We start from the raw sequence: 25,419 nt of genomic DNA on the forward strand, positions 1-25,419 counted from the left end.
ACCCTGACTCTCCCGCCTCATCAGCAATACTGTTTTCATTCGCTAAGTTCTACATATTTTTCCAACTTACTTAAATCAGCTTTAAGTTACTGTCAATGAAACCAACCAGCAGGACTGTTCCTTGTGCTACTGGGATTTAAATGAAGATTTGATTGTATATGAGCCTCACTTCTGATTGGCTGACTGTTTTATGATCCAGCAGATTTCAGGTAAACAAATCCTGCGAGGTTGGATGCTAAGTGCAGGTGACTGCTTAGTTGTGACATCACAAAGTTCCAGAAGTCCTGACGGCTGGTTTTAAGGCTCAGTGTCTGAATACAGGCTGTGTGCATTTCTCTGTGGACTGAGGCTTTGATACTTTCACAGTATTAATATAGAACCTAGACCTGCTTTATAATCACAACACATCTACCTTTATACTATACTGACCTTTAAGACAAATGTATACATAAATGCAGATCATTTCAGAGGGTTCACAGACTTATTCTTGCCATTGTTGTGTCATGGCTGTGAAGCTTGTTGAAATGAACAGACTGAGAGGGAAAGGGACAAAACATATTCTCTCTTCCAACCAATTATAAACCCACGAGGCATTTAGCGTTAAATCTGTCATCATCTCGGTGCTGCTGAGCTCCATGTTTAACAATAACCCCCAGCTCCCTCTGTCTCACACACACACACACACAAAATCAATATTCCATCTACATCACAGTCATCAGCCTCTGAGCCCGGCTCATCAGAATGCTCAATAGGTCAAAAATGACATTTAAAAGGCAGCAAACACACACACAGATACGAACCAGCGACTTCTGACTGACAGCCACAAATGACCATTTTTGAACCTGGTGCTGACAGACGTGTGTGTGTGTGTGTGTGGACAATGAAACAAATGCCCCATGTGAAATAAACACACACAATTACAATTACATTACATTCAGACCTGAACATCCATCTTAATTAGAGCTGATGTAAATGTTCGGCCAACAGGCAGATTCATAAACACAGTGACTTCAGCTCATAAAAACACACGACAGTCACCAGTTTGCTGCCTGTTAATGAGACGAATGAAGGATGGGTGCTGTTTCCAGTCGGAACCCACCTCCTCTTTAATTGTGCTGAAATGATAATTGCAGTTTGGAACAACCTGGCAGGGCAGACCCTGGACAGGTCGCCAGTCAATCACAGGGCTCATTCGCACTTATATTACTAACCCTAACCCATCTATGGGCAATTAACCTAACCAGCACGTCTCTGGAGTGCAGCAGGAAACTGGAGCAGCCAGTTAAACCCATCCAGGGTTTAAAGTGTGGGGATTTTTTGACACTAACAAATGTCTTGTCTGTGTAAAAACAATACATTACCATACACAACAACACAACACAACTTTGTGCCTGATTTTGCTGCTCAGTATCATAAACTGTTGTTGGTCACAGAGCTTATTTTCCACAGTTGTGGAAAACCCAATGTAAGAATCCCATTGTGTTTTTGTCGAGGGAACCAGGTTGACCCCAACATCAAGGTTGGTCTACAAAAAACATCTTCCCTGCAGCAGTGTATTAGGCCTCTGTGTTAAAAGAACTTGGGCTCAGGTAAAGAAAATATTACTGTTAACACAAATCAAATTCAAATTACATGTCATGGTAATGGTCAGAAAGAAAAGCCACTTCACTTGCAAACTGCTTCTACTTGAATTCATCCCACACGCAAAAGCCTCATGCACCAAAACAATTCAAATGACTGTATTTCAGTTTAAAATCTGCTGATTTACCAAAGCAGTAACATTAAGTTTGACGGTAACATGAGCTGATATCATGTGACCCAGTTTCAGGTCTCTGCAAGGAAAAATGGGAAGCAGAGTCACGGATACAAATAACAGAGGAGGAACAGTATCAAATGGCACAATATAACATCCACATGCTCACTAGCATGGAGGGAAACACCCAAATTTAGAAGCAGGCAAGTTGCTGCACAACAACATTGCTGGAGTATGTGAATCTGAAACTTCTCAAAGATAAAGCTATATTAGGAAAATGGTAATGCAGTTGTTATTCCCCAATAACAACTGCATTACAAAGTTTTCGGGTTGTCCGTCCGTTGTCCTGTGATGCATCTTGGGAACAATGAAGGTACTGTAACCAGAGAAGATCTCTACCTGACCACAGGTCTATTCACAGAAAATAAGAAAGCTGTTACCAGGAGCTGAGTGAGTGTAAACGCTCCAACTCAGGGAGAGCAGCGGGAAATTATCCAAGACATTTTCATCATGGAAAAGTTGACACATCTTTTGAGGTTCAGAGACAATACGTTTAAAAAAAAAAACAAAAAAAAACACACACTAAATGAGTACCAAATTAAAATATATTTCCAGACAACTCAACTGTTATCTTATTTCGTATTTGGTTGTGTCAGTGTTTTACTGTTTAGTTCTGAATGTGCTTTTCTGTTTAAGAGAAAAGTTGTGGATTTCAACCAGAGACCTCTGGAAACACTGAAAAGGAAAAAAAGTGCAATCAAATGTTTGTTTTTCCAGTAACTGGACTATGAGATGTACTGCAGCTCCTGATTACATCACAGATTATCAGAGCTCAAAGGACGGGAAACCACATTCGTCCTTGGTCAGCCACAGCGGCTGCAGAGATTCACCAGGCTCCAAAGATTTGCATACATTTCCCTCGCTGTGCCTTTCGTCTCACCGTAGCTTTGCATGATGATCCCCTGGGAAATCTGCAGGCTGCACAAGGCCACGCAAGTACAAGAATCTGAGCTAAGAATAACAATAGCCCCAAGTTTATTCCATGAATAATGTGCAGCAATAATAAATCCCTTTGATATAAATTATTTTTTTAAAAATCCACATGGTACGGCCTCGAAAGAGGAAAAAAAAAAAAAAAGCAGGAAACCTCAGTAAAAAACAGCTTTATTCATTTCCATGATAAAAGTTAAAGGAACTTATACACATCAAACTGCATCTTAAAACTTAGAGCGTGTCCATGGATCTTCACTGTCATTCATACAAGGTACCTCTCAGTATTTTTCAAATTATGTCACAGCATTAAACAAAATCAACTGTAGTGCTGAGGAGAAAACGATGCAGCAGAGAGGACACGGAGAGAGACAAAGGTGACAAAGTCGATCCATTCTACTTCTGCACCGTCTTCCAGGACACAGATATTCATGAATTCAGTTACAACACAGGCGGTAACACTGATGAGAGAGTGGTGGTGTCCGCCTGCAGATGGTAAATATGCAGTTGTCTGAACACAAGTTAAACTTAAAACCACTCTGCAAATACTGACCGAGCTGCTTTAAAACACTCCTTCATTTAGTCAGTACATCAGCAGTTTACACACAGAGACTGAGCAGGCGACGGCCACAGTGTTTCCTCTTCACATTAAAAACACTGAGTGGATCTGCTTCATTCTGATCTGGGTAACAAATCATTTCACTCCCCCAGTTAGCAGCATATTAATGAATAAACAAGTTATTACTTTATAGCTCTTCATATGAAGCATCTGTAACCAGTGTATGAACAGATAAAAGATGCTTGATGAAGTGTGTATAAACAGGTAAGACGTGTTATAACACAGTTAGGATTTCTTCATTATGTATTATTTCAACCACATTACACCATGTTCTCAAACGCCAGTTACAGATGCTTCATGGAGGGAGGTGCAACTGGTGGCTAATACATTTAATAAACACATATCTCCAATTCAATTATCTTTCCGAAATCTGAAAAATAAGATGTTTAGTTTTAATAACAAGAAAAACTGATTGCTCTGAAAGATATTTAAAGGTCCCATATCGTAGAATGTGAGATGTCCATGTTTAATTTTATTTATTAAATCAGGTCTAGGTTCTATATTAATACTGTGAAAGTATCAAAGCCTCAGTCCACAGAGAAATGCACACAGCCTGTATTCAGAAACTGAGCCTTAAAACCAGCCGTCAGGACTTCTGGAACTTTGTGATGTCACAGCAAAACAGTTACCACTGTCAGCATGGCCCACCTGGACTCAGCATCCAACCTTTCAGGATTTTGTTTCTCTGAGTTTTTCCTGAAATGTTTTATTTTTATTGGCCCACTCAGAAAACAGTCAGCCAATCACAAGAGACTCAGATCCTCTCCTCTGATTGGCTGACTGACCTGTTGTTACTTTAGTTCCAGAGAGAAGCCTGAGAGAGGAGTTGTAAAACTACACTGAGATGGTTTTTGGTTCTTAAAACCAGAAACATATCTTCTTATGGAGATCAACACTTCAGATAAAAAACTATAAAAGTGTAAAATATGGGACCTTGATCTTAAGATGACTGGCGTCTGTATCCAGATTCTAACTGTTTAATAGCCAGATGTTCAGTTCGGCTGTTGATGATATTTGAGAAATGCTGGGAGGTATTCACAGCATTTCCACAGCAGATGAAGGCCATGACAAAAGAATAAGGCAAATGACAGAACTAACCCCCCCCCCCCCCCCCCCCCCCCCCCCCGTCATAAAATACATGAGAACCTTTTAAATATCTGCCTCTTCTATCAAACTCCGACAGTTATGAAGGCTGTTAAAACCCTCATGGCCTTTCAGTATTCTGTGTAACATGGCTAACGGCACCATGTGCTGTCCGAGAGTCTGAGCCTCCAGCTTCTGTGGTGGCTGAGAGAAACTAAACTGTTCACACTCGCACGAATAGAAAAAACCTCACAGATTTAACACACGTTGCATCTAGGAACATGGAGCCTGTATTCATCCTTTTCTAAATGAAAAGCAGGTAATTCAGCAGCAAAATGCAACTAAAGTTTGGTAAAGCCACAATAATATTTAAAATTCTTCTGTTGCAGAGAGAGAGGAGAAGTAAAACTACACTGAGATGGTTCTTAAAACCACAAATATATCTTCTGATGGAGATCAACATTTCAGATAAAAGCACAGGAAAGGTGTAAATTCACTATGTTCCAGTCAGAGAAGACATGACTAACTGCAACTACCTTTGCTATGTTTCTACCTGCAGTGTAAGCTCTGACTGTTTTCTCACATTTCTGTCTCTCAGCCACCACCGAGTTTCCCTCATGAATCCTGATCCGAGGCAACTGAGCCAAGCAGTCAATAATAGTAAAAACCCACAGGGCTGTCATCATCTCTTTCACTCAAACTCAATATCTAATGCTGAAAAATATGTTGACCCTTTAAAGTTTTCATCAAAAAATATATATGCATGTATATACATCATTATTTCATTATCTGTAAACGTTAGGCTCTTAAAAAACGCACTGATCTTGATAAAAGTGGATTTAAAAACAAAGAAAAAACAAACCACTGAACTCATGTTGACTGACAGATGTAAAATAAATAGATAAGTTAAAACATATGTACAAGATGGACAAAGTACTCAGTAGTTACAAAACCAATCTAAAAAGAAAAACTGTGTTTGTCTCATTTGTATCGTTACAGCTTGAACAGAACCTAAACAGACTGTGTTGTCATGGAAACAGATAAAGACAGCTGCTGACAGTCATACAGTGTTTGGGTTGTATCGTCACGTTTAACCAAAACTGGGTCAGCGGCGTCACCGTTCCCCCTCGAGCCACAGGGCGATTTAGTAGTGAAGTTTGTAGTGTGAATCCCTCTTTTGTTTAAATAAAGGGGAAAAAAACATGACTCCATTTCCCAGGTATCCTCCGATACATGAGTTCAACATCTGGGAAAAGCCAGTTCTGTAGTTGTGGGTGCCAGGCTGGATTATTAGTGGTTTGGTGGAGAAAGGAGAAGACATGTTAAGGCCTGGGCGTGTGTGTGTGTGTGTGTGTGTGTGTGCGTGTGTGTCTACATCTGTTCCACCGGTGCCCCCTCTTCTTTGGGTGGAGGCTCTAAGTGAATGGGGGTGACACTGGCTGGTTTCTTCACACTGGTGGTGAGACAGGGGGACGGAGACAGACAGTGGACAGGCAGTGGTACAAGAGAAGAAAGAGAAAGACAGTGACATGTTTGTTGTGTTTGCAGCTGGGGGTGGGTTTTGTTATGAGTGTGATTATTGGTATCAATACTGATTGAGGAGGATCAATAAGAACATCAAACATTTTGTGAATGAAACTGTTCTGACATGTTTTTAAACGTGCTCCATGGTCCACCTGCATGTGACAGACCCTCACATGCAAAAGTGTGTGTGTGTGTGTGTGTGTGTGTGTGTGTGTGTTACGGTTTTTAGAAATGTACCCCCGAGGTTCCTTTAGGGCTTTGGTATTAATCAGCGGACAGCTGTACCAGTTTAACCAGGTGCTGTTGTCCATGAAGTGAAGATGTGCTCTGCTAAAAGCAGCAACATTAGGACTTTTTGTATAGTAGCTTATACATTTCTCAACAGTCATATAATGTGAGATGAGGAACTGCAGGTTGGGTCATGTTTGACGTCAAGTTGTTTCTGTGTCTGTCCACATTTAGGGGAATAAATTCATGTTTGATTTTAAACTTTAATGACGAACGGTTTTCATCCTGACAGTTCTCCCATTCCTACATCACTGCTGTGCTGTTAACACAGATCCATAGTGATCATTCTCACAAGATTCTGCTGAGTTCCTCTGTGTTTTTCATCCGTCTGGAAAGTGTTTGATGAACAGATGCTTCAGATGTAATCAACACAGCTGTTTTGTTCCTCTTCCTGAGAACGAGTCTCCTCTTTCCTTACATTTTGAAATCACTCAGGGTTCAGGAGGTCACCGTCTGTGTACCAACGCCTCAGTCATACTTTACAGGTGTAGATATGAACCACATGCTTACACTTCATGATTGCGTTTTGGGCTGTGAGCGCTGCTAAAACATGTCAAGTACACAGCAGAAGTGTGGCTGAACACATCCACACAGAACAGCAGCTGCACAGTGTCAAACCACGATACACCTTTAAAAAATTATTTCTAAGATGCACACAGACGAGGAACAGATGAGTTTGGGTTTTTTTTGACACTCATCAAGTCAAACTAGTTGTTTATAAATTGTTTTATGAGTTGACGGAAGAGCAGTGAATGTGTGTACACTTGTTCCTTTTTCTTTTGTCATTCCTCTTAGTTTTGTTTTTCTTTGCTATCTGCCCCACAGCTAATTATGTTCCTGAACTCTACAGTCTATTAGTCTGTTATTAATCTCTGTGCAGCTAGACGTGTTTGTAAAGGGCAAATTTTATAAGGCGAGCCTCCACATCTATGCTAACAAACCAATTACAATATAAGCTTAACTTACGAGTACGGAGAGATGGGGACAGCCACCACCAGCACGTGATTCCTCTTCCTGAAGAGCCGCCACAGGCCCCGGTGATAACCTCGTACATCCAGGTCCCAAACATGGAGGCACTGAACCGGAGACACACAGAGGAAAGAAAGAGATTAATCATTCTGTTTTTTGTGTCATCAGCCAAAAATATGTTTGAATATATTTATTACATTTCTCCTTTTCATCATGACATGGAAAAGACCCTGAAGAGACAATATCAATAACAACATGGATTAGAGTAAAAAACACAAGTGATGACTGGTGAATAAAATACTTTTTGCTCTATTTTGCTGTGAATTCACTTGTGCAAGTTCTCAGAACAGCTCCTCATCCAAACTTCAGGACTTCTGAGCGTTTGGTTCATGTACCTTGGCAAGCTCGGTCCAGGTGGACGTGTCCGTCTCTGTTTCCATCTTAATGAACATGACGTAGATCTTCCCCTCGGAGTCTGGCAGGAACGAGTCCTCACATGGGTTCTTAGTGTGGTCCAGCACCTCCGCCTCCCTGGAATCACACACACACACACACACACACACACACACACACAGTATTACGCCAACCATACCCACCATGTTTGTAGTTTTTCACAATCATAAGAATGTCAGTGAAATCTCACTCACTTCAACAGGTTCTGGATTTCCACTTCATAAGCATCTTTCTTCAAGCTGTGAGGAACAAGAATAAGAAAACAACGACTGTCACTGCTGCCAGCTGCTTTTCAAAAACAAGTCAAGAACTCTCCTCGTCCTCCGTGTACACACCTGTCAACGTTCTTCAGCTGCACATTGGGAACAGTGTTGAACTTGTGTTTCTTGAAATACACCTCCTGTATGACAGAGAAGACGGAGGTGGAGCAACATGAGGCGGCAAACGAATGACAACCACCTCAGAAATTAATGAAATCCTGTGTAGAAGGATTTTACATCATGTCAGTGTCACTTCAGCTGAGAAAAGCAAATATCTTCAGAAAGATTTCACCAAGTCTTCCTTGAAATTTAAATTGTGAAGTGTGTTATCTGGCTGCTTTATTTAATAACAGGATGAAGGTTAGGTTGAGGTGACTGGATGTTTTTAACTAACATCTGCTTAACTGTTAACTTGCTTAACTTTACAAAGGATTTTTATCTTTTTGTTCTTACGTGAAAATATCCGTTCATGTTGAGGCCAATGATGCCGAAGTGGTAGGAGCGGGACACATCGGGGATGATGCACTCTCTGCCTTTCCTCTGCTCCGGCATTCGCATCCACATATCCCAGTCCCACAGCTGCACGACGCAAACACACAGTTCAACACAACCTCTCACACTTTGAATGAATCGTGCAGGTGGATTTTTTTCTTCCGAAGCGATGATGAAATATCACTGTGTTTCGTCAGCATACAGCTGCTTATAGAAGACACACTCTTTCTGTAATTATCATAGAAGTGGACTGAAACCAGCGGGAGGGAGGAAATCGTTCTGCAGGGATATAAAATATACAGAGGAGGAAAACATCCCGCACCTTCTCGGGTGTCGGCCATTTTGGCTCCAGTTCGTCCTTGTAGAGGCTCTTCTTCAGCACCCAGCCCAGACCGGGCATACTCTCCACTCTGTAGAGCAGGGCCGGGTCCTCCGCCGTGTGTTCATAGCCCTGTGCAACAACGACAGCTGTCAATGACAGGTGCAGCTTCTCTGAAAGCATCAAGTCTCCCTCAGGTCGTGCAGCAGGTAGAAAATGAGACAAGGAGAGAAAACTGACGGTGGAGGACTCGTTCAGATGTTCTGTGTTTAGGAACATAGAACAAGGAACGGGTCCTGTGGTGTCCCGCTCTGTGGACGATGTAATTACAGCCTCAGGTTAAAAGAAAACTGATAAGTCACCTCATCACATGCTGTATTGTTGAAGTCACTCCTGTTCAGACACCGAGACGTCAGTTACGCAACTCAGCACAGCTAAAAACCCTCGAGTGTAAAATGCAACCACAGTCTCTCAACCGAATGAGAAACGTTGCTGCTTCCACTCTTGTAAAACCATCGGTGATGTTCATCTTTATCAATCTGCAGCTGGATCAAACTAGATTTCTAGAGATGCTCAGGTAACGATGACCATTAGGTCGGCCTACTTGTCACTGTCTGAACTCGGCCACGTGTATCAAGAAGAGATAAAGTGTGAGCAGGCACTCACCTGGTCGTTCCAGGCTGAGATGCAGTACAGGCTGTCGTCCTCGTCCAGCAGGTGGATGGTCTGACTCAGAAAACTGCAAGAAAAAAAAAAAAATCAAAAACAGGCAGATGCAGCAACATCACTGTTCATAACAACAATTTAGAAAATAGGTCCAACAGTAAACTAACAGTGACAGTAAACTCTGTTGAAGTCAACAGCAATGTGTGTTTAATTAAATCCTAAACCACAGAAAAGTTAGAGATTGTTGTGAGCAACAAACTTGACAAAGACACATGTGGTGGTTAAACATGTCATTCAGAAACAATGGGCATTAATAAGCTGCTACAACAGCCTCCACTCTTCTGATTTCAGTGTCCTGCAGCATCAAGACGTACTTTCATCAAAACTTGGTTTCCTCTGTGCAGAACAATACAACAGATCAGTATTAAGGTCAGGTTCACCTGTAACCTGCAGGTACAGTGTTAACTCAGCAGATTAGCTTCTACAAAAGAAAGTAGCAACAGATTTTCTTTATTGAGTGAGTCAAACTTCAGATTTTGCAGCTGAGGAAATGGACACATTCTAAAAAATATAATAAAAGAATCCAGAGTTTATTTTCTATCAGACCTCCAATATAAAACTATTTAATTACCTTTACAGTCAGGACTCAGTCTGTACGCGCTTAGACTGTAGCAGTAACACTGAATAAAAACAAGCCTCGTTAGCTCTGGTTTTCACTGCCCTCTGACCTGAAGCCGGTTTCACAGAGGCACTAAATGTGAGTGAGATGACGGTTCAGAGCTGTTTGAAGTCAACGCCTCAAACGTGTCGCTCAGCACAGGAAGAGAGCTGCAGCTTTAACTGCAGAAAACACACAGTTCAAAGACAAAACTGTCCAGGAAAAGAAGTCTGGAGTTTCCAGCAGTTTCTAAAACTGTGGCTCTTATGCCACCTAGTGGTCAGTCTGGTTTCAGGGCGGACTTATGGCTCTTCTCTGCTGAGAGTGAGTCAAACAGCTCATTGTGTCCAAGCAACAATCCAAAACCTGAACACATTCAAATTGCTGCTACATGAGAAAAGCAGCAGCAAATCATCACATCTGAGAAGCTTGACTAAAACAATCAATTATCTAAATGGTGACAGATTCATTGATCATTAGTGGTTTATTGAAACCGGAGAACACACCTGAAGAAGTCAATGGAGATATCCAGGTCCTCCTCCAGGACGATGGCGAAACTGGCATCCTGACAAAAAGTAAGAGTGACACCGGGTCAGTGGTGCCCGTGGATCGACTCTGTGCAGAGCAGCTCATGAAAACTGATTATAATTCATTCACTGCCCAATAATTCAATAAATAAAGCCAAAAAGCTGTTGTTCTCGATTAAGAGGTAAAATTTAAAAACTTGTGTTTGATACTGTGTCAGTGAAATCACATACAGCACATCAGAGCAACATCCATCAGCTGCAGTGAAGAGTAACGTCTGGTTGTTTGTCTTCAAAAAGAAACAAAGTGAACTCACCGGGTGAAGATTGAAGGTTGCAGTCAGACTGGCTTTGTAGTGCTGCAACAGAGAGCAGAGACAAACTGTTGATTTTCTCAATAGACACAACAGATAATGAAGTAAAACTGTCCGAGGCCTCATTTACTTTAATGACCTGAAACTGAGCTTCAAAGCTGTTTGTCCACAGAGTGACGTGGATTCGGTGCTAACATCTCCAGGGAGCTGCTAACCAGTGCTTACCTGGGACACTCTGGCGTTCTTGATGCTGATGGGTGTGTGCTGAACTCCTTTCAGTCCAAACAGCTCGACAACATCCATTGGCTCCTGGGTCAAAAACACACACAGAAACAAGGTGTATGATGGGTGAGGTGGTTTATCGACGCACTGCAGCAGGAGGGCTGGATGTTTTCATGCAGACACCACAACAATACTTTGATATCCTACAGGATTTCACTTAAATTTATCTCCTCATCACTTATCAAAGAGTGCAGATAAAAAAACAGCCTCATGTGGCCTGTGTTTTGTGTTTCTGTCAACAGATCCCATGAAAAGACCAAAACCAAAAACGTGTCAGACGTTCCTTCTCCGTCTGTCGCTATCAGCTCAGAGCTTCCTGCTTCCTACTGCTTCCAACAACGTCCCACACTGCTGAACCTGTACAGATGTGTTATAACTATCCACACCCAGCTGTGTTAGCAGAAACTGGTACCTCATAATATCCATCGATGAAGACCGTGATCATCTGCGGGTTGACGCCGTGAGCCGACAGAAGTGACCTCAGCATTCTGAAAACGGACGACAACTGGTTGTAATTTTGTTTGTGACTCAAGAGGAATGAAAGTTGTTTAGGTTTCGGCTCAGTGTCGCTGTGTGACTGTGTGATTTATTCTCATTTAACAAGGACAGACAGGTAAATAGTCATTTTCCTTTATATTAATATCACCAAATGTATTTCTAAGGAGGGAAGACCATCTTTCTTCATCATGCTCTGACAACAGCAGCTTATTGCAGCTCTCACATTGTCTATGAACTGAGGTTACTTTCTCTACAATGGATTTATAACGTCGTGTAGAGCAGCAGGTCATTTACTAACAGGAAAATTTACAGCCTCTGGGTCTCATTTATCATTATTTGTTTAAGGGTAAAGCTGCAGTTTATCTATGAAATTCCCACAAATAAGTACAAATATTTTGATAGATGACACATAGAAATAAAACACTCTACTTTGAGTGTGGTAGGAAAATAGATTACATCAAGTAGCTGAAACAAATAAAAATCAATCCTCTCGATCACAGATGTGAGTAGTTTTCAGATCATACCGGTACAGATAGTTGGGTCTGTTCCCTGCGATGACGGCCACTGGGACATTGAAGGCATTCTTGTTGGGGAGCTGGAAGGAGACAGAAAATAAGGTGAGTAAAAACTGAATGTGTGTACGTGCACAAAACCAGAGTACTGAGAGAAATCAGGTCATGCAGGAAATCAGACAAGAAATAGACATGCACTGCAGTAAATCCAAGTGTATATGCTGCAGGTCTCATTTTGGAACCATGACTTATCGAAGTTCATGGGTTTTGTGTTTTCAATTTCAATTCCATTTTACTTGTATTGCGCGAAATCATAATATACATTATCTCCAGCTCTTTAAATTTGAGACCTTACTTTATTATAGAGAAAAACCCAACAGTTCCCACAAAGAGCAGCACTTGGCAACAGAGGGGAGGAAAAACTCCCTTTTAACAGGAAGAAACCTCCAACAGAACCGGGCTCAGGGTGGGGGGGTCTGCCTCGACCAGTTGGGTTTAAGAGTGTTACTGTCTGAACTGTGAAAATGATCTATGCTGTAACAATGCTCCACACACAACATTCACTAGAACTAACATTAGCTTGTTTCAGCTAACATTAGCCTAGTGCCTCTCTCCATCCTATCTGTCCCCACTCTGTGCAACCGGATCAGACAAACAGTCTCAAACACAATCTGACAGTGAAGAGTCTCGCTGTGCATCTCACAGGGTCAGGGTTGAACTCTATGGGCGCCGGGTCCTTGCAGCTGCAGATGCTGCCGTATCCTTCCACTTTGCTGCAGAAGAGCTTCCTCCTCCTGTTCAGCTCGGTGTCTGCCCAGTGGCACTCTGCCTCTGCAGGACAGAGGATCACATTCAGTTAGAAACTTATGAAGTGGTTTCAAAGACAATGCCAAAAAAGGGTCAGAAGGTGCAGCTCTGATTTCCAACCCAAATCTTTTAGTTTGATTCATCTTTGGCCAGCGCTGCAGCACTGCAACATGAACATGGCAGACCTGTCTTACCTTCAGAGGCGGTGAGCTGTACCTCGGTCTTCAGCAGCACTGGGTCTCCCCAGGTGGACAGAGCTGGAGACTTGGAGTGCTTCTCTCCATACACCTGACCTGGACACACAAACACACAGCCTAAAGGTCAAGACAGGTAATCTCATTTTCCATTTCCTCTCTCAGGCTTCTCTCTGGAGCTCTAGTAACAACAGGTCAGTGAGCCTTCTCATGCTTGAGGCAGGGCTGAGGGGGGTGACTGCTTTGTTGTGACATCACAAAGTGACAGAAGTCCTGACAGCTGGTTTTAAGGCTCAGTTTCTGAATACAGGCTGTGTGCATTTCTCTGTAGACTGAGGCCTTGATACTTTCACAGTATTAATATAGAACCTAGACCTGCTTTATAATCACAAACACGTGGACATCTACCTTTAGACCGGATGGACCTTTAAGAAAACTAAACATGATGATTCTGTTGAGTTTACAGCCTTTTTTAGAGGACATAACGCAGAATACATAAAACAAAAGCCAAGGTTTTCTTGTATCAATAAAAGGATCTGTAATAACAAATTCCTCAACTCAGTCTGCTTTTAAATCTGGAGACTAGAATCATCATTCCTTCCAGCTCCACTGAATGTGAGAAGTTGGAGATCTCAAACCATCAGGACATAAAATGACAAGACACCACTGACTACCCCAAGGTGAAAACTAACTCCTCTACCTCCTTTCTTCACCACTAGCGTCCACATGTCCCTCCAGCTGAGGTTGAGGGACGCCTGGCTGCCGAGGCTCTTCAGCAGGTTCTTGGCGGCGTCCTTGAGGTGGAACGTTCCCTCGTCCTGCAGGAAGGAAACACACGCTCCACTCAGTCATTCATTCAGATTGTTCCGTTGTCACGTCTGTGTGTACATAAACATTAACAAGAACCACTGACACCTGACTCAACTGTGACTGACCTTGATAGTAAAGATGAGGACTCGACCCCGGGTCACCATGTTGAGGAAGAGGATCATGGCTTCATCCTCATGAGGAGAGTAGGTGTCAAATATCCTCTTGGCCATGACATGACCCTGAGACACACAGCATCAGACACGGACTGATTTATCGTCATCTCTTTCTTATTAAGAGTTGGCTTTTCATTTTATTTTTGTGAGACTTAATCATCTAATATGATAATGATAATGGTGTTTATGCAGCACATTTTAAAAACACACTAAAAAGGGCTTTGGAATAAAAAAAATTTTTAAAACTAGTAAAAATGTGTGTAATACAAAAATGGGTAAGAGTAGTAAGATCGAAATAAATATATTATACATAAAACAAGATAACATATTTGTTAATTGCAACAAATAACATCTATTAGGAAAAAGCCATAAGATGAAAATTAGTTTTTGTCTTATATCACACTACAATCAGGAATTTTAATCAGCCTAATCACAGTAGAAGAAATGGTTAAAGAGGCATTGATTATCTGTATTATCAGATTAGTTGTTGCCTAAAAACCAGTGAAACTGAAAAGGAAGGAAAAAAATAAAATAAAAAAAACTGCAGACACTCACAGTTGCCTGGTTGAGAACAATCACATGGATGCCTCTGCCTTGCTCCCGCATGTCATCCTCCAAAACCTGCAGAGGACCAACAGTAGAGAACAGCTTTACCGACTGTAAACTCTACAGTGTTTACAGTGACAGACTGTGCAGGAACAAAGCAACAGTCTGTCATTTTGGGGAGACCCTCTCATTTGCTGATCTTTCCAGACCAGCCTAGCTCAGTGGAGAGACTGGAAGCATCGGGAGAACTTTTAGCTTAGCTCCATAAATAAGTGAATAAAAATGCTCCTTTTAACAATGGACTCTGGGCTAGATGGCAAACTTTGTTTTCAAACTTCTGTCCATCTTCTTTCAGCAATAATAACGTACTTGCAGAGATTTGGAAACACAGTAACATTACGAAAACACAAGCACACACACACCTGGTCTTTTATGTTTGTCTGACATTTCATCAGTTCCACACTCTGGTCCTGAAGATTCATCATTTCATTTTAACTGCGTATTCTACAGTTGAAATGAAGCTAACCTTGATACTCACTCTTACAAGTACAGGTGCAGGACATGAGGACTATCCATGTACCAACACAGGTCAAAGTTGTTTGTATAATTTGTGGAGAACTTTCAACAGGTATTTTAGGTTTTCATTTTCCGTTCACCTTCATTTTCTCTGTTGGTTTGCTTCCAACCTGTCTGCTTGTGTTTCGCGCCTCAGGCTTCTCTTTCACAATGGTGCTGTGTTCCCAGACCTCAGACAGGTTAATACCCAACTTGTATTAAACCAGAATCATTGTTAAGAAAGTGTTTCATGTTGTTCATGTGTATCAGTAGTCACACTCACGGTGGTTCCATCCACAGCCACGTAGACTTTGGAGCGGCTGGAGTAAACCTCAATGTCCAGGACCTTGCGTCCATTAGCCGGCCTGCGTGGTGTCTCCATGTTGGGTACTGCATCCTCTGAGAAGCATGAGACCAGGATTAGGCAGTCCACAATAAAGCCATGCTCAGCTGGGATACATTTTCACAACAGAGTGTTGAATAGCTACACAACGCATGTTTGATGTTAATGAACAATCCACAAAGCAAAAGACATGTTTGTAATCAGCCAGAAAAAGATGAGATTTATACTTTGTTAAAACTACTTTCATCTGCCAGATCCAGGTCCATTGTAACATTCTCATATTGAGACCAATCATTGTTCAAATTCACTGAACCTCTGGAAAACACAGGGATCTTGCATCATGCATCTCCAACACTGACTGTATATACAAATAGAGTTCAGGTCTGAAAAGTGAAGCCAATGCTCTTGGAAATACGGTAACAGCTAGATTTAGAAAACTGATACGACTTTTACTCTAGAAACTTTGTCCACCTGAAAAAATTCTGTGGTATTTTTCCCCACAGATACAGGCCAGTAAACTACCAGCTACCAGTGTCTGCTATCAAAGCTCTGTCACCGATTGAAATATTTGGCTTTTAAGGGGGTTAAAGTTTGAATTAAGTTAGTTAGTTAAATTAAAAAAGCTGAAGCACCAACTAAACAAAAAAACTATTTTGTAAAACTGAGATCATAACACTACATAAAGCAGCATGAAGTGGTTGTGCTAGTATGAAAGTGAAAGAAGTAAACAACATGAGTACTGGACATGTTCCTCACCATATTCTTGGGCTGCTGCATCTTCACTAGCGACTCTTCTTGTGTCCAAGATGAGTTTAATGTTGACTATGACAGTTATCAGCAGAAACAGCACAGCGCCAGCCTGAGAAAAGAAAACACAGCGTTCAGCTTGAAATCTGATCTTACTTCATTTCTGATGGTTCGAGTTCACAATGTTCTTTTTATTGAAGAACCTTAGATTTTATTTCTGGTTTTAATCACTCCAGCACATCTCCTCTGTCTTTCATTAATTGTATCCCAACTGTTTTATCTCTAGTTTTACTTCCTTTTAATATTCCACCATTTATAATGTTATTTACCTCGGTCCACCTCCTGTCTTTCTGTTTTTTATTATCTTATATATTTCATCCTCATTATTTATCGTTTTTCTCTTCTTAAATACCCTACTTTTTCATTTATCCATAATTTTATTTCACTTCTTTTTATCCTGGCACTAGTGTTTTTTCTTATGATCTGCTGTCTTTTAACTGGTGTGGAGTGTGTGTGTGTGTTGGAGGGGGCATTTTTAATTAAATTATGTAAAGCACTTTGCATTACTTGTTTTTGTATGAAAAGTGCAATCAATTGATTGATTGAAGGCATCTGCAGCTACAACTAATGTTACAAAGTGTAGCAGGAGTGTCTGTGTGGGGCTCCACTGACTCCTGCTTTAAGATCTACACACACACACACACACACACACACACACACACACACACACACACACACACACACACACAGCTCTGTGAGCAAAATGTCTCACTCAATTTACTGTTGCCACAAGTAAGCAGTGATGGAAGAAGGTAGTGTATCAAACCACAGCTGTCCAGGATGACCTGCAAATACCTCTGTGCAATGCTACCAAGTAAAAGTTAAAGTTTCTTGTTGGAAGTCTGTTCCCCTTCAAGTTTCCCTCCCGTTATAATGATGTTTCCAGCCAACCCCTCCTCCTCCATGGACAAGATGAGGGTTAGGTAAAGCGTGAGTCAGGTTATGCACCTGAGAGGACAACATGGCCAGGTCGGGGGTAAGGTAAGGAGAAACCCTAGGGAAAGAGACTTTGACACAGCTCCAGACAAAGTCAACATGTTTGTGTTCTTGGCTTCTTCTTCTACATGTAGGTTAAGGATTTAATTTTGGCTAAATTATTCAACCTTTATTATTTGTACAAGCATGTTTTAAAGTCTTGTTTCACCAAAACTCCCGGATTTGCCTTTAGTGGACATTAAATGATTTCTATTAAATTCTCAGTTTTAACTGCTTTTTATTCAAAGGGTAGCACAGGGCAAAGCAATCAAAGTTTGCTGGTATTGTTTTCACCTTAGTTTTCACTGACCTGGCAGAACCGACGCATCGTCCTCTTGTTGGTCAGTTTGTATTTCCAGGTGAGGTACAAGCTCCTTTGTTGACGCGGGATGAAGGGCTTGGCTCGGGGGTTGGGGGTCCAGGTATCCATCCCGAACACCGACAGCCGCCGACACAGATCTCAGACCCTCCACCTCCCCTCCTCCACCTCCTGCGGCCGGGACATGCACTGCTCCAAAAACACACCGCCGAGACACGGGTGTGTGTCACATCGTCACCTGAAAACCACAAATGCAGCAGCTGATCACCAGGTTTAGCTAACGATAGCCAACTAGCTAACTATTTTACACCCGCGGAGACAGAGCTGTTGGAGGTTAACACACTGCAGGCGTCTCTTTTCTGCTACTCACAGAGTCGTCGAGGATCCAGACATTATCGTTGCAGTCAAGCAGGGAGCAGCACAAGCCCGTAAAGTTGCTTGAAACTGCTGCTACATGCTACATGCTACATGCGCGGTGTTTCTGTCGCAGGGGAAATGACGTCAGCACGCCAGCCCGTCGCTTCTTCCTCTCCTTCTTCTTCTGTGATTTTCTGCGGTATTAACGCTGTTAAGACACAGACTTGACAGAAACGAGCAGTTTAGTTGATATATCTAATAAAATATGTACAAAATAATGTTGTCAGTATCTCTCTCATTGAAACCCCAGTGAAAACAACCCCTTCATACTCACAATCGCAGGTCACCAACACATAACTCTTGATTTTTATCAGTATAAATAAACTCGGACTAAATAAGTTCATGTTTATGGTAGTACAACACAAAGAGTATACAGCCTGTTACTGCAGAAGACAAAACAGACTCTAAATATTGATTAATTTGTGAATGAGAAGTGACAGAAATTATTCAAGTTAATCAGAATGGAAACAAAATTAGACTTGAACACATTTTCACAGGAGAGTTTCACATCTGTCAATCGGTGACACCGAACTTTAAGCATCATAATGTGTCTGTTGTTGTGCAGAGTATTACTGTGATAGATACACATGGAAACAACACGCACTGTGTATTTGTTTGTGTACATATGACTGTACATATGTTATGCGTAAAAGGTGAGGACGCTCTGGTGGTTTCCCTGGACCAGCAGCAGAGGTGGGAGGTCTCTCTTTCCAGCACATATAGAGAGCACTCGACACGGTCCCCTCTCTGGCCAAAGGGCATGCTCCTACACACAGAGAGAAGGATGTCGCTGTTATTAGTGACGACTTTATGTGCAAGAAGAGGGGAAAAAAATCAGGATGGTAGAGTGAAAATATTGTAGGAACAATACACAATAAAAACAGCAACTCGAACTTTGTAGCTTCACAATGGAATTACTCTGAAACCACACAGGTCAAAGGTCAGTGCTAACGTATCAGAGATATCAGGATAAGTGTATTTATCATAATAAAGAAGTGATTCAGCCCACGTCTTTGTCACAAATATTCAACAACCAAATTTAGGGGTTTGTTATGAAATTAAAGTCTCAAATATCAAAACTGCTATTGTCCTCAGAAGTCCAGAACTGGTCAGGGTGACCACGTTTAGCTTCTACAGTACAGGAGTGTCTGTTGCCACAATTTGTACCTGTGAGCCTCATGTTCACCTATTTTAACCCACATTTTCACTGTAGGTGCAGGAGACTCAGAGGGTTTCATCCATAACACAATAGGATTACACAAAAACGACTGAACCGATTTGCACCAAACTTGGTGGAGGGATAGGACCTGGGTCAGGGAAGAAGCCAGCAAATTCTGGGACAGATCCGGATCATTTACTCTGAATTTGATTTTTTTTCAGCAAAGTCTGATGTATGTTGTCTGACACTGGCCTTGCCAGAGGTCTGCACTCTCTTAGTGCCCTTCTCATTACAGCAGTGTTGTCAGTTTTAACCACTCTGCCTGGTGCTTTAGAGCAGTGAAGAAGAATTGATTTCCGGTCAATAGCGTAACATTAGCTGTCAGCAAAATATCGTCAATTCGACAACACTTCACTCTGGAAAGTTCTGCTGGCAAAAAGGCAACGTGTATGCAAGGCTGTGGTTTTGAGGGGAGTCACTAGTGTTGCCAGTTTCAACACCAGTAATCTTATTAAGCATTTGAACACACATCACACAAAGCAACACAATGAGTTCACCAATGCTAAGGAGAAGAAACAGGACCAACTGCAGCAGCAAACGCTGGATGGGATAAATTCCACAAAGACAAGAACCCACTTTAAGGTTTAAAGGAGTTATTTCTTTATTTATTCCTTTTTTATTTCCTTTTTAAGTTGCTGTTGCACGACTGTTTTATACTATTATTGTACTTGTATCTGATTGGTACTCGCTATTGGTCGATACAGAAGTTCAGGTATTAGGATACGGAGGGAAAAAATATGTTGGAACATCTCTAATTATTTCAGGTCCTGTTCTAATAGTATAAATCTACAGATAAGGGGTCAATCCATCACTGATGATTACAGTGTTCAGTTGTCTTCACTTCAGCTGTGTGTGTTCCCATAACCAGGATGTAGGAAGAACTCTGCATCACCTGTGTTTGGTTTGTTTTCTGATGATTTTATTTTTAGTTGTACAAAATAGAAAATGAAAATCAAACCACTGTTTAAATTTTGCTGCTCCCCTTTTTGACCATGGAAAAGAAAAACGTCTTGTAATTCAGTTTTACTTTTTGTTTTATAAAATGAAAAGGCCACAGCATGTGACTCACATCATTGTCATACTCATCACTTGTTATTAGACTTGGTGTAACCTACTAACAGTCTCCACAATGCAAAAAGGGACATTAATGGTAGCCTATATAAAAATGACCCTCTTGTATGTGGGCTGTACTACTTACCATCACAATTAATTCCCATATAATTACAGACCAACCCCCTTTATTCTGCTTCAATTTCACTCTGTAATTACCCAATATTTTACAGTACTTCCCAGTAATTATACTGTGACAACTTGATACTTGATACAACTCATGATACTGATGTCACTGATTTTACTTGACGTTTTTTTCTGAGATATTTTTCACATTACTGTGAAATTACAACATAATTAATGGTCAGTGAATTAAAGATTTACCAACAAAACATACACTGTTCAAGGTGGATATTTTCAGTGCTTTCAGTCCTTCTTTTATTTCAGACATTATTTTTCCAGTTGAAATATTATATTTGTCATGGGCGTAGATCTGGGTATGGACAGTAGGGACATGTCCCTGCCAGTGTCAAAGTGCTGCTGAATTGTCTTGTCTACTGATGTGTCTGTTGCTGACGTCCTTTATGTTACATTATGAGAAGTGTAATTAAATCTTCAGTTAATTATGAAGCTGTGGACAAATGTAGTTTAGATGATGAATGAGAAGCACTGTGTAAGGAAGAACAATTCTCTTTAGAGCCTCATTTATGCCCCAGACACATCCATGATACATGGCAGTTTGTACAACACACAACAGAGTCAGTTCAAACAGAGGAGCTCACCACCTACACAGTTTTATACATTTATTGTCTTTTTTCTTGAAAATGTATCAGCCCAAGATTTCTGTTCATTTCAAAACAATGTAACATATCAGTTTAAAATCAGAGAAAATCATGATACACGTCCAGTTTCAGGCAAGTTTAATCAGCAGACACATTGTTCATGTGCACATGTGCAAATGAATGATAATAAAGAGGAAGAGAACAAGAAATGACCAACACCAAAGATAAACCAAACCTACACCTTTGATATTAGTACAATTTACAACAAAACTTAACTGTTACATAATGTTGAAGCACTGAATCCACTGATCCCCAGTGAGTATATACCAAGTAAATATCTGTAAAAATGTAGTTGTCTGTGTTCATGTATGTATTTATTGCATCTGTGTCTTCTTATTCCACCTCAGCTTCACTCAGACTTCATCAGCTTTTCACTAAATTTGGATTTTCTAGCCCCTGTAACTTCCAAATAGTGATAACAATGAGCAGTAAACCCAACTCCAGGCTTCAAAAGCTTCTTTTAGGAGTCCTGGTGGCTTCAATGGTGCTTTGTCCATTTCTTTCTATGTTCTAATAGAAGGTAAAGACAAGGAGCCCAAGCAGCAGATTATTATTTATTATTATTATTATGCCACTACTGGCAGTTATTGTTGTGACAGAATTAGAGTCAGTTTCACTACAGAATTTGTTCTCACAGCAGCTTGTTTCAATGGTGGTCATGTTGCCCATATTATGTATTGCAAGTAGTTCCAGGTCGGCAAAAACTGCACATACGTTCCTAGATGCACAGCCAAAGGCAGAAGTACTGTTGGTCCCAACTGTCACTGTAGATAAAAAAATGAAGAAGAAACAATGAAGGTAAAAGTAAGTAGCACGAGCAGCTAACTATCTAACTTGTTAATACACTTTCTTACCTTCTGAGTTTCTGTTAGCTAGTTCCTACCTTTTGCTTTAAGTTACAGTTTAGCTCACTAATTTAAACTAGTTTCTACCTATTGATTTAAATCACTAGCTGGCTGATAGCGTGCCTTTTCTTTTCCAATGTTATCCTGTTATTTTATTACTAATGTAAAAAGTCTAATTTGATCACACTTCAACACACTTAACACTGGTGCTCAGTCATGAGCAGTGAGACAACAGAGGATTAGTGGATGTTGATAGACTGACGTTAGGTAAGAGTTTATTATTTCATTTTCAGTTTTTTAGTCAATAGTCTTTTGTAGCTGTAGTGGTTTAGTTAGTATTTAGTTAATTAGTATTTTAACTTTATTGATATTAGCTTTGTATAATGTATATGATAAGAACTCTGCCTGCTCAGCACCTCAGCTAAAGGCAGTGCATCATGACATGGACCTAAAAATCAGTCTATCTACCTATCTACCTACTTTTTATTTGATCTCTCAAGTTACACTTGGTCTGAAAACCAGCCAGTATTTTGGCTTATTTTGTCTGCCAATCAGAAGAGAGGGTCAGATCCTCTCTTCTGGTTGGCTCACGAATCTGTTGTTTCTAGAGCTCCAGAGAGAAGCCTGAGAGAGGAGGTGTAAAACTACACTGAGATGGTTTCTGGTTCTTAAAATCACAAATTTATCTTCTTATGAATATCAACACTTCAAATAAATCACTGGAGGAGTGTAAAATATGGGCCCTTTGAACTATACAACATGAAGACTCACCATTGTATTGAATGCAGCGGTCCTCCACTCCCCTACACTGTAATGGAGTGGTGCATTCAGTGTCAAAAACTGAGTCACAGGAGAAACACTGTAGGCTGTTATCTGACTGAGGGCCCAGGACTGAAAGTGTCACAAGATGAAAACAGAAGATGTCAGAAGACAGATTCCAATATTCTTCTCTTATATATATCATTCTGTATTTAATAAGACTGTCGTCCATCTGTACTTACAAGGTAGAGTTTCTGAGTTGCAGTTATCTGTGTTGCAGCAGTAAGCAGATGTAACTTCATGTGAAAAACCCACGTTCATGGAAAATGTATGCCTGCCTGTGGCTGGACACAGGAAGGACGGTGCACACAACTTGATGATTTGCTGCACTGTGGTTCCAGATGAAGTGACTTCAGAGACCAAGAACAGTTTGTTAATATTGATACTGCTAATATTGATTGATACATAACTTTAAAGTACATGTATTTTATTAATAAGTAATAGACGACATGAAGAAAAGACCTTCAAGGGAAGCGGTAACACACATCGTCGTCCCTGAGGGGCATGTGCGTGGTACTGTGCTTGAGCACTGCAGATCTGTGCAGGTCTGACACTCGAGTGCTTCAGCTGCAATGGAGACAAAAACAGTGAAGTGATGATCACAGAACAAATGTCAGATCAAATATGGGATGTTTTCATGTTTATGGTTTATAAAGGCGCAAAAATCTTCTAAATGTTGTTCCACTTAATAGTTGACATAATAGTTGTACTGGCTAAAATGATTTAAACTGTCTGATATACACTGTTAGACTCTAATTATTTAGGTTTCCTCTCTGTTTAGACCATTCCCTGTACTGCTGTACTGTAGCATGTGAACTTTCTCTCTGGGGATCAATAAAGTCTTTTTAATTTTGGTTAATTAAAACTAATGATCTAGTTTGTATTCCTCTATAAAATAGTTCTGGTGAGATGAACTTCTTCAATGTTTTAAATTAGGTGGTGTATCACCTGCAGAAACTCTCATGTAAGAATCAGTGATGTTACCTGTGCTGCCGAGCGCCCAGATGAGAGTGAGAGAGAGGATCAGCTTCATCATGATGAACAGGTGAGTTCTGCAGATCAGGTTCCCTTGATGGTGACACTGCACCTATCAGCCCTGCTACACTTTATATACTCTACTGGTGCTGAGTAAATTTACCACAGATAAAAACCTCAGGGATTGGCTGCATTCCCATGTTCACAGCACGATAATTCAGATTGTCCACCCGTCTTTTGTTTGGTGGAAGAACAAGTTAACACACCTTCCCACACCCATTTGTTCAGAACTAAAACCATAAGTACAAAGTTTGAATATTTAAATTTCACAGGCTCCAGATAAGAATGACTTCATTTTTGTGGTTTTTTTATGCTTCCTTCTCCAATCATCATCCATCCATTTTCTATACCGCTTACCCGGCTGACTTCAGGCGAGGGTGGGGTACACGCTGGCCGGTCGCCAGTCTATCGCAGGGCCGACACATAGAGACAAACACCCACACACACACTCACTCACACACCTACGGGCAATTTAGAGTCACCAATTAACCTAACGTGCATGTCTTTGGACTATCTCAATGTCACACATTTAATACCTTTCTGTTTTCACAGCGGTAACTGTGTGTGTGTGGTTCAGTCCAGGTATAATACTGTGACTCATGCAGGTGTGTGACAGAATAAAGCAGTCCAACATGTTACTGGTTTTCATGACTTGAGTCAAATCTGAAACGCAGCAACCAGCCATTCTCACGCTCTCACGAGACGACAGACAGCTTTTGATATGAACACAGTAAACCCATGTTTAACAGTCCTGTAACACACTGGGGGAAGCACACATGTGCAGTGTAGGCCTTCTAGATCTTACATGTCAGAATTTTAAATGTTATATTTAATCTCTTTTATTTAATAATAATTATTGTCATTTTCTATCGTGTTATCTATCTTATTTTTTGAGAGTCCAGCACTCTGGTCCCCACAAAGCTGATGGGACCCCACAAGTATGGTGGGCTCCCAGTTTTGGACCTCAGACACAAATATGACAAATATGTTTTCCTGTGAACTTTGGTTCATGATGTTAATTTGACTGTATAATGTCTGAATTTCTCTAATGAAACTTACTGATGTCAGAATAAAATGGTTCCTGAACAATGTGCCGTTTACAGTAATATGTTGTAACTCTTGGGTGACAGCAAGGACAGAATTAAAGTAACTGTAGTGGTATTTTTATTGAAATCAGTGCCACACTGCTGCACCAGGCCCAGCAGAAGTGTTGAGATGGACGGCGCTGCCTCCAGGTAATGATCGCAGATGATCAGCTGCACAGGTGGGACCCAGATCTCCAGATGCTGCATTCAAGAGCAGCCTGCAGATTTATGAAGCTACTATCTGGAATCAGCTTTTTAAGGTCCTGTTGTTTTATTGTTCTTCTTAAAGTGTGCACAGTAAAGTAGTGATACCAAGTGGCTTCTGGCCAATGTGACCATTTTCTGATCAGCCTCCTCAGTTTGCTCAGTGGTTT

At 41.0% G+C, this 25,419-nt stretch overlaps 1 protein-coding gene and 1 long non-coding RNA gene across 5 annotated transcripts in view; both read right to left on the bottom strand.

Moving 5' to 3' along the window:
* pomgnt1 (protein O-linked mannose N-acetylglucosaminyltransferase 1 (beta 1,2-)) overlaps positions 1–18,258 on the bottom strand; it is a 94,109-nt gene extending 75,851 nt beyond the window's left edge. For 2 of the 3 annotated variants that reach the window (XM_071486610.1, XM_071486608.1), the window contains exons 1-21: positions 18,104–18,258; positions 17,725–17,971; positions 16,389–16,491; positions 15,573–15,688; positions 14,744–14,809; positions 14,141–14,254; positions 13,906–14,023; positions 13,206–13,304; positions 12,908–13,035; positions 12,217–12,287; positions 11,607–11,682; positions 11,138–11,221; positions 10,916–10,957; positions 10,581–10,639; positions 9,417–9,489; positions 8,754–8,882; positions 8,393–8,518; positions 8,015–8,079; positions 7,874–7,918; positions 7,622–7,757; positions 7,224–7,333 (exon numbers count right to left, since the gene is read on the bottom strand). In XM_071486610.1, coding sequence (XP_071342711.1) covers positions 7,224–7,333; positions 7,622–7,757; positions 7,874–7,918; positions 8,015–8,079; positions 8,393–8,518; positions 8,754–8,882; positions 9,417–9,489; positions 10,581–10,639; positions 10,916–10,957; positions 11,138–11,221; positions 11,607–11,682; positions 12,217–12,287; positions 12,908–13,035; positions 13,206–13,304; positions 13,906–14,023; positions 14,141–14,254; positions 14,744–14,809; positions 15,573–15,688; positions 16,389–16,491; positions 17,725–17,844 — 1,880 coding nt within the window. In that variant the 5' untranslated portion in view covers positions 17,845–17,971; positions 18,104–18,258. Of the gene's footprint in view, positions 1–2,900; positions 5,899–7,223; positions 7,334–7,621; positions 7,758–7,873; positions 7,919–8,014; positions 8,080–8,392; positions 8,519–8,753; positions 8,883–9,416; positions 9,490–10,580; positions 10,640–10,915; positions 10,958–11,137; positions 11,222–11,606; positions 11,683–12,216; positions 12,288–12,907; positions 13,036–13,205; positions 13,305–13,905; positions 14,024–14,140; positions 14,255–14,743; positions 14,810–15,572; positions 15,689–16,388; positions 16,492–17,724; positions 17,972–18,103 lie in introns of those variants that run through there. The other variant, XM_071486609.1, reaches the window with a different exon arrangement.
* A 3,064-nt stretch (positions 18,259–21,322) lies between these two features.
* LOC139626315 (uncharacterized) overlaps positions 21,323–25,419 on the bottom strand; it is a 53,292-nt gene continuing 49,195 nt past the window's right edge. The window contains exons 1-5 of one of the 2 annotated variants that reach the window (XR_011692205.1): positions 23,910–24,054; positions 23,388–23,492; positions 23,108–23,275; positions 22,878–22,997; positions 21,323–22,025 (exon numbers count right to left, since the gene is read on the bottom strand). This is a non-coding gene — a long non-coding RNA (uncharacterized lncRNA). Of the gene's footprint in view, positions 22,026–22,877; positions 22,998–23,107; positions 23,276–23,387; positions 23,493–23,909; positions 24,055–25,419 lie in introns of those variants that run through there. The other variant, XR_011692204.1, reaches the window with a different exon arrangement.

The sequence above is a fragment of the Trachinotus anak genome, unplaced genomic scaffold (genome assembly GCF_046630095.1).
Source record: "Trachinotus anak isolate AG129_WGS33_773 ecotype Australia unplaced genomic scaffold, CSIRO_AGI_Tana_v1 ptg000010l, whole genome shotgun sequence".
In the NCBI taxonomy this organism is placed as follows: Eukaryota; Metazoa; Chordata; class Actinopteri; order Carangiformes; family Carangidae; genus Trachinotus; species Trachinotus anak.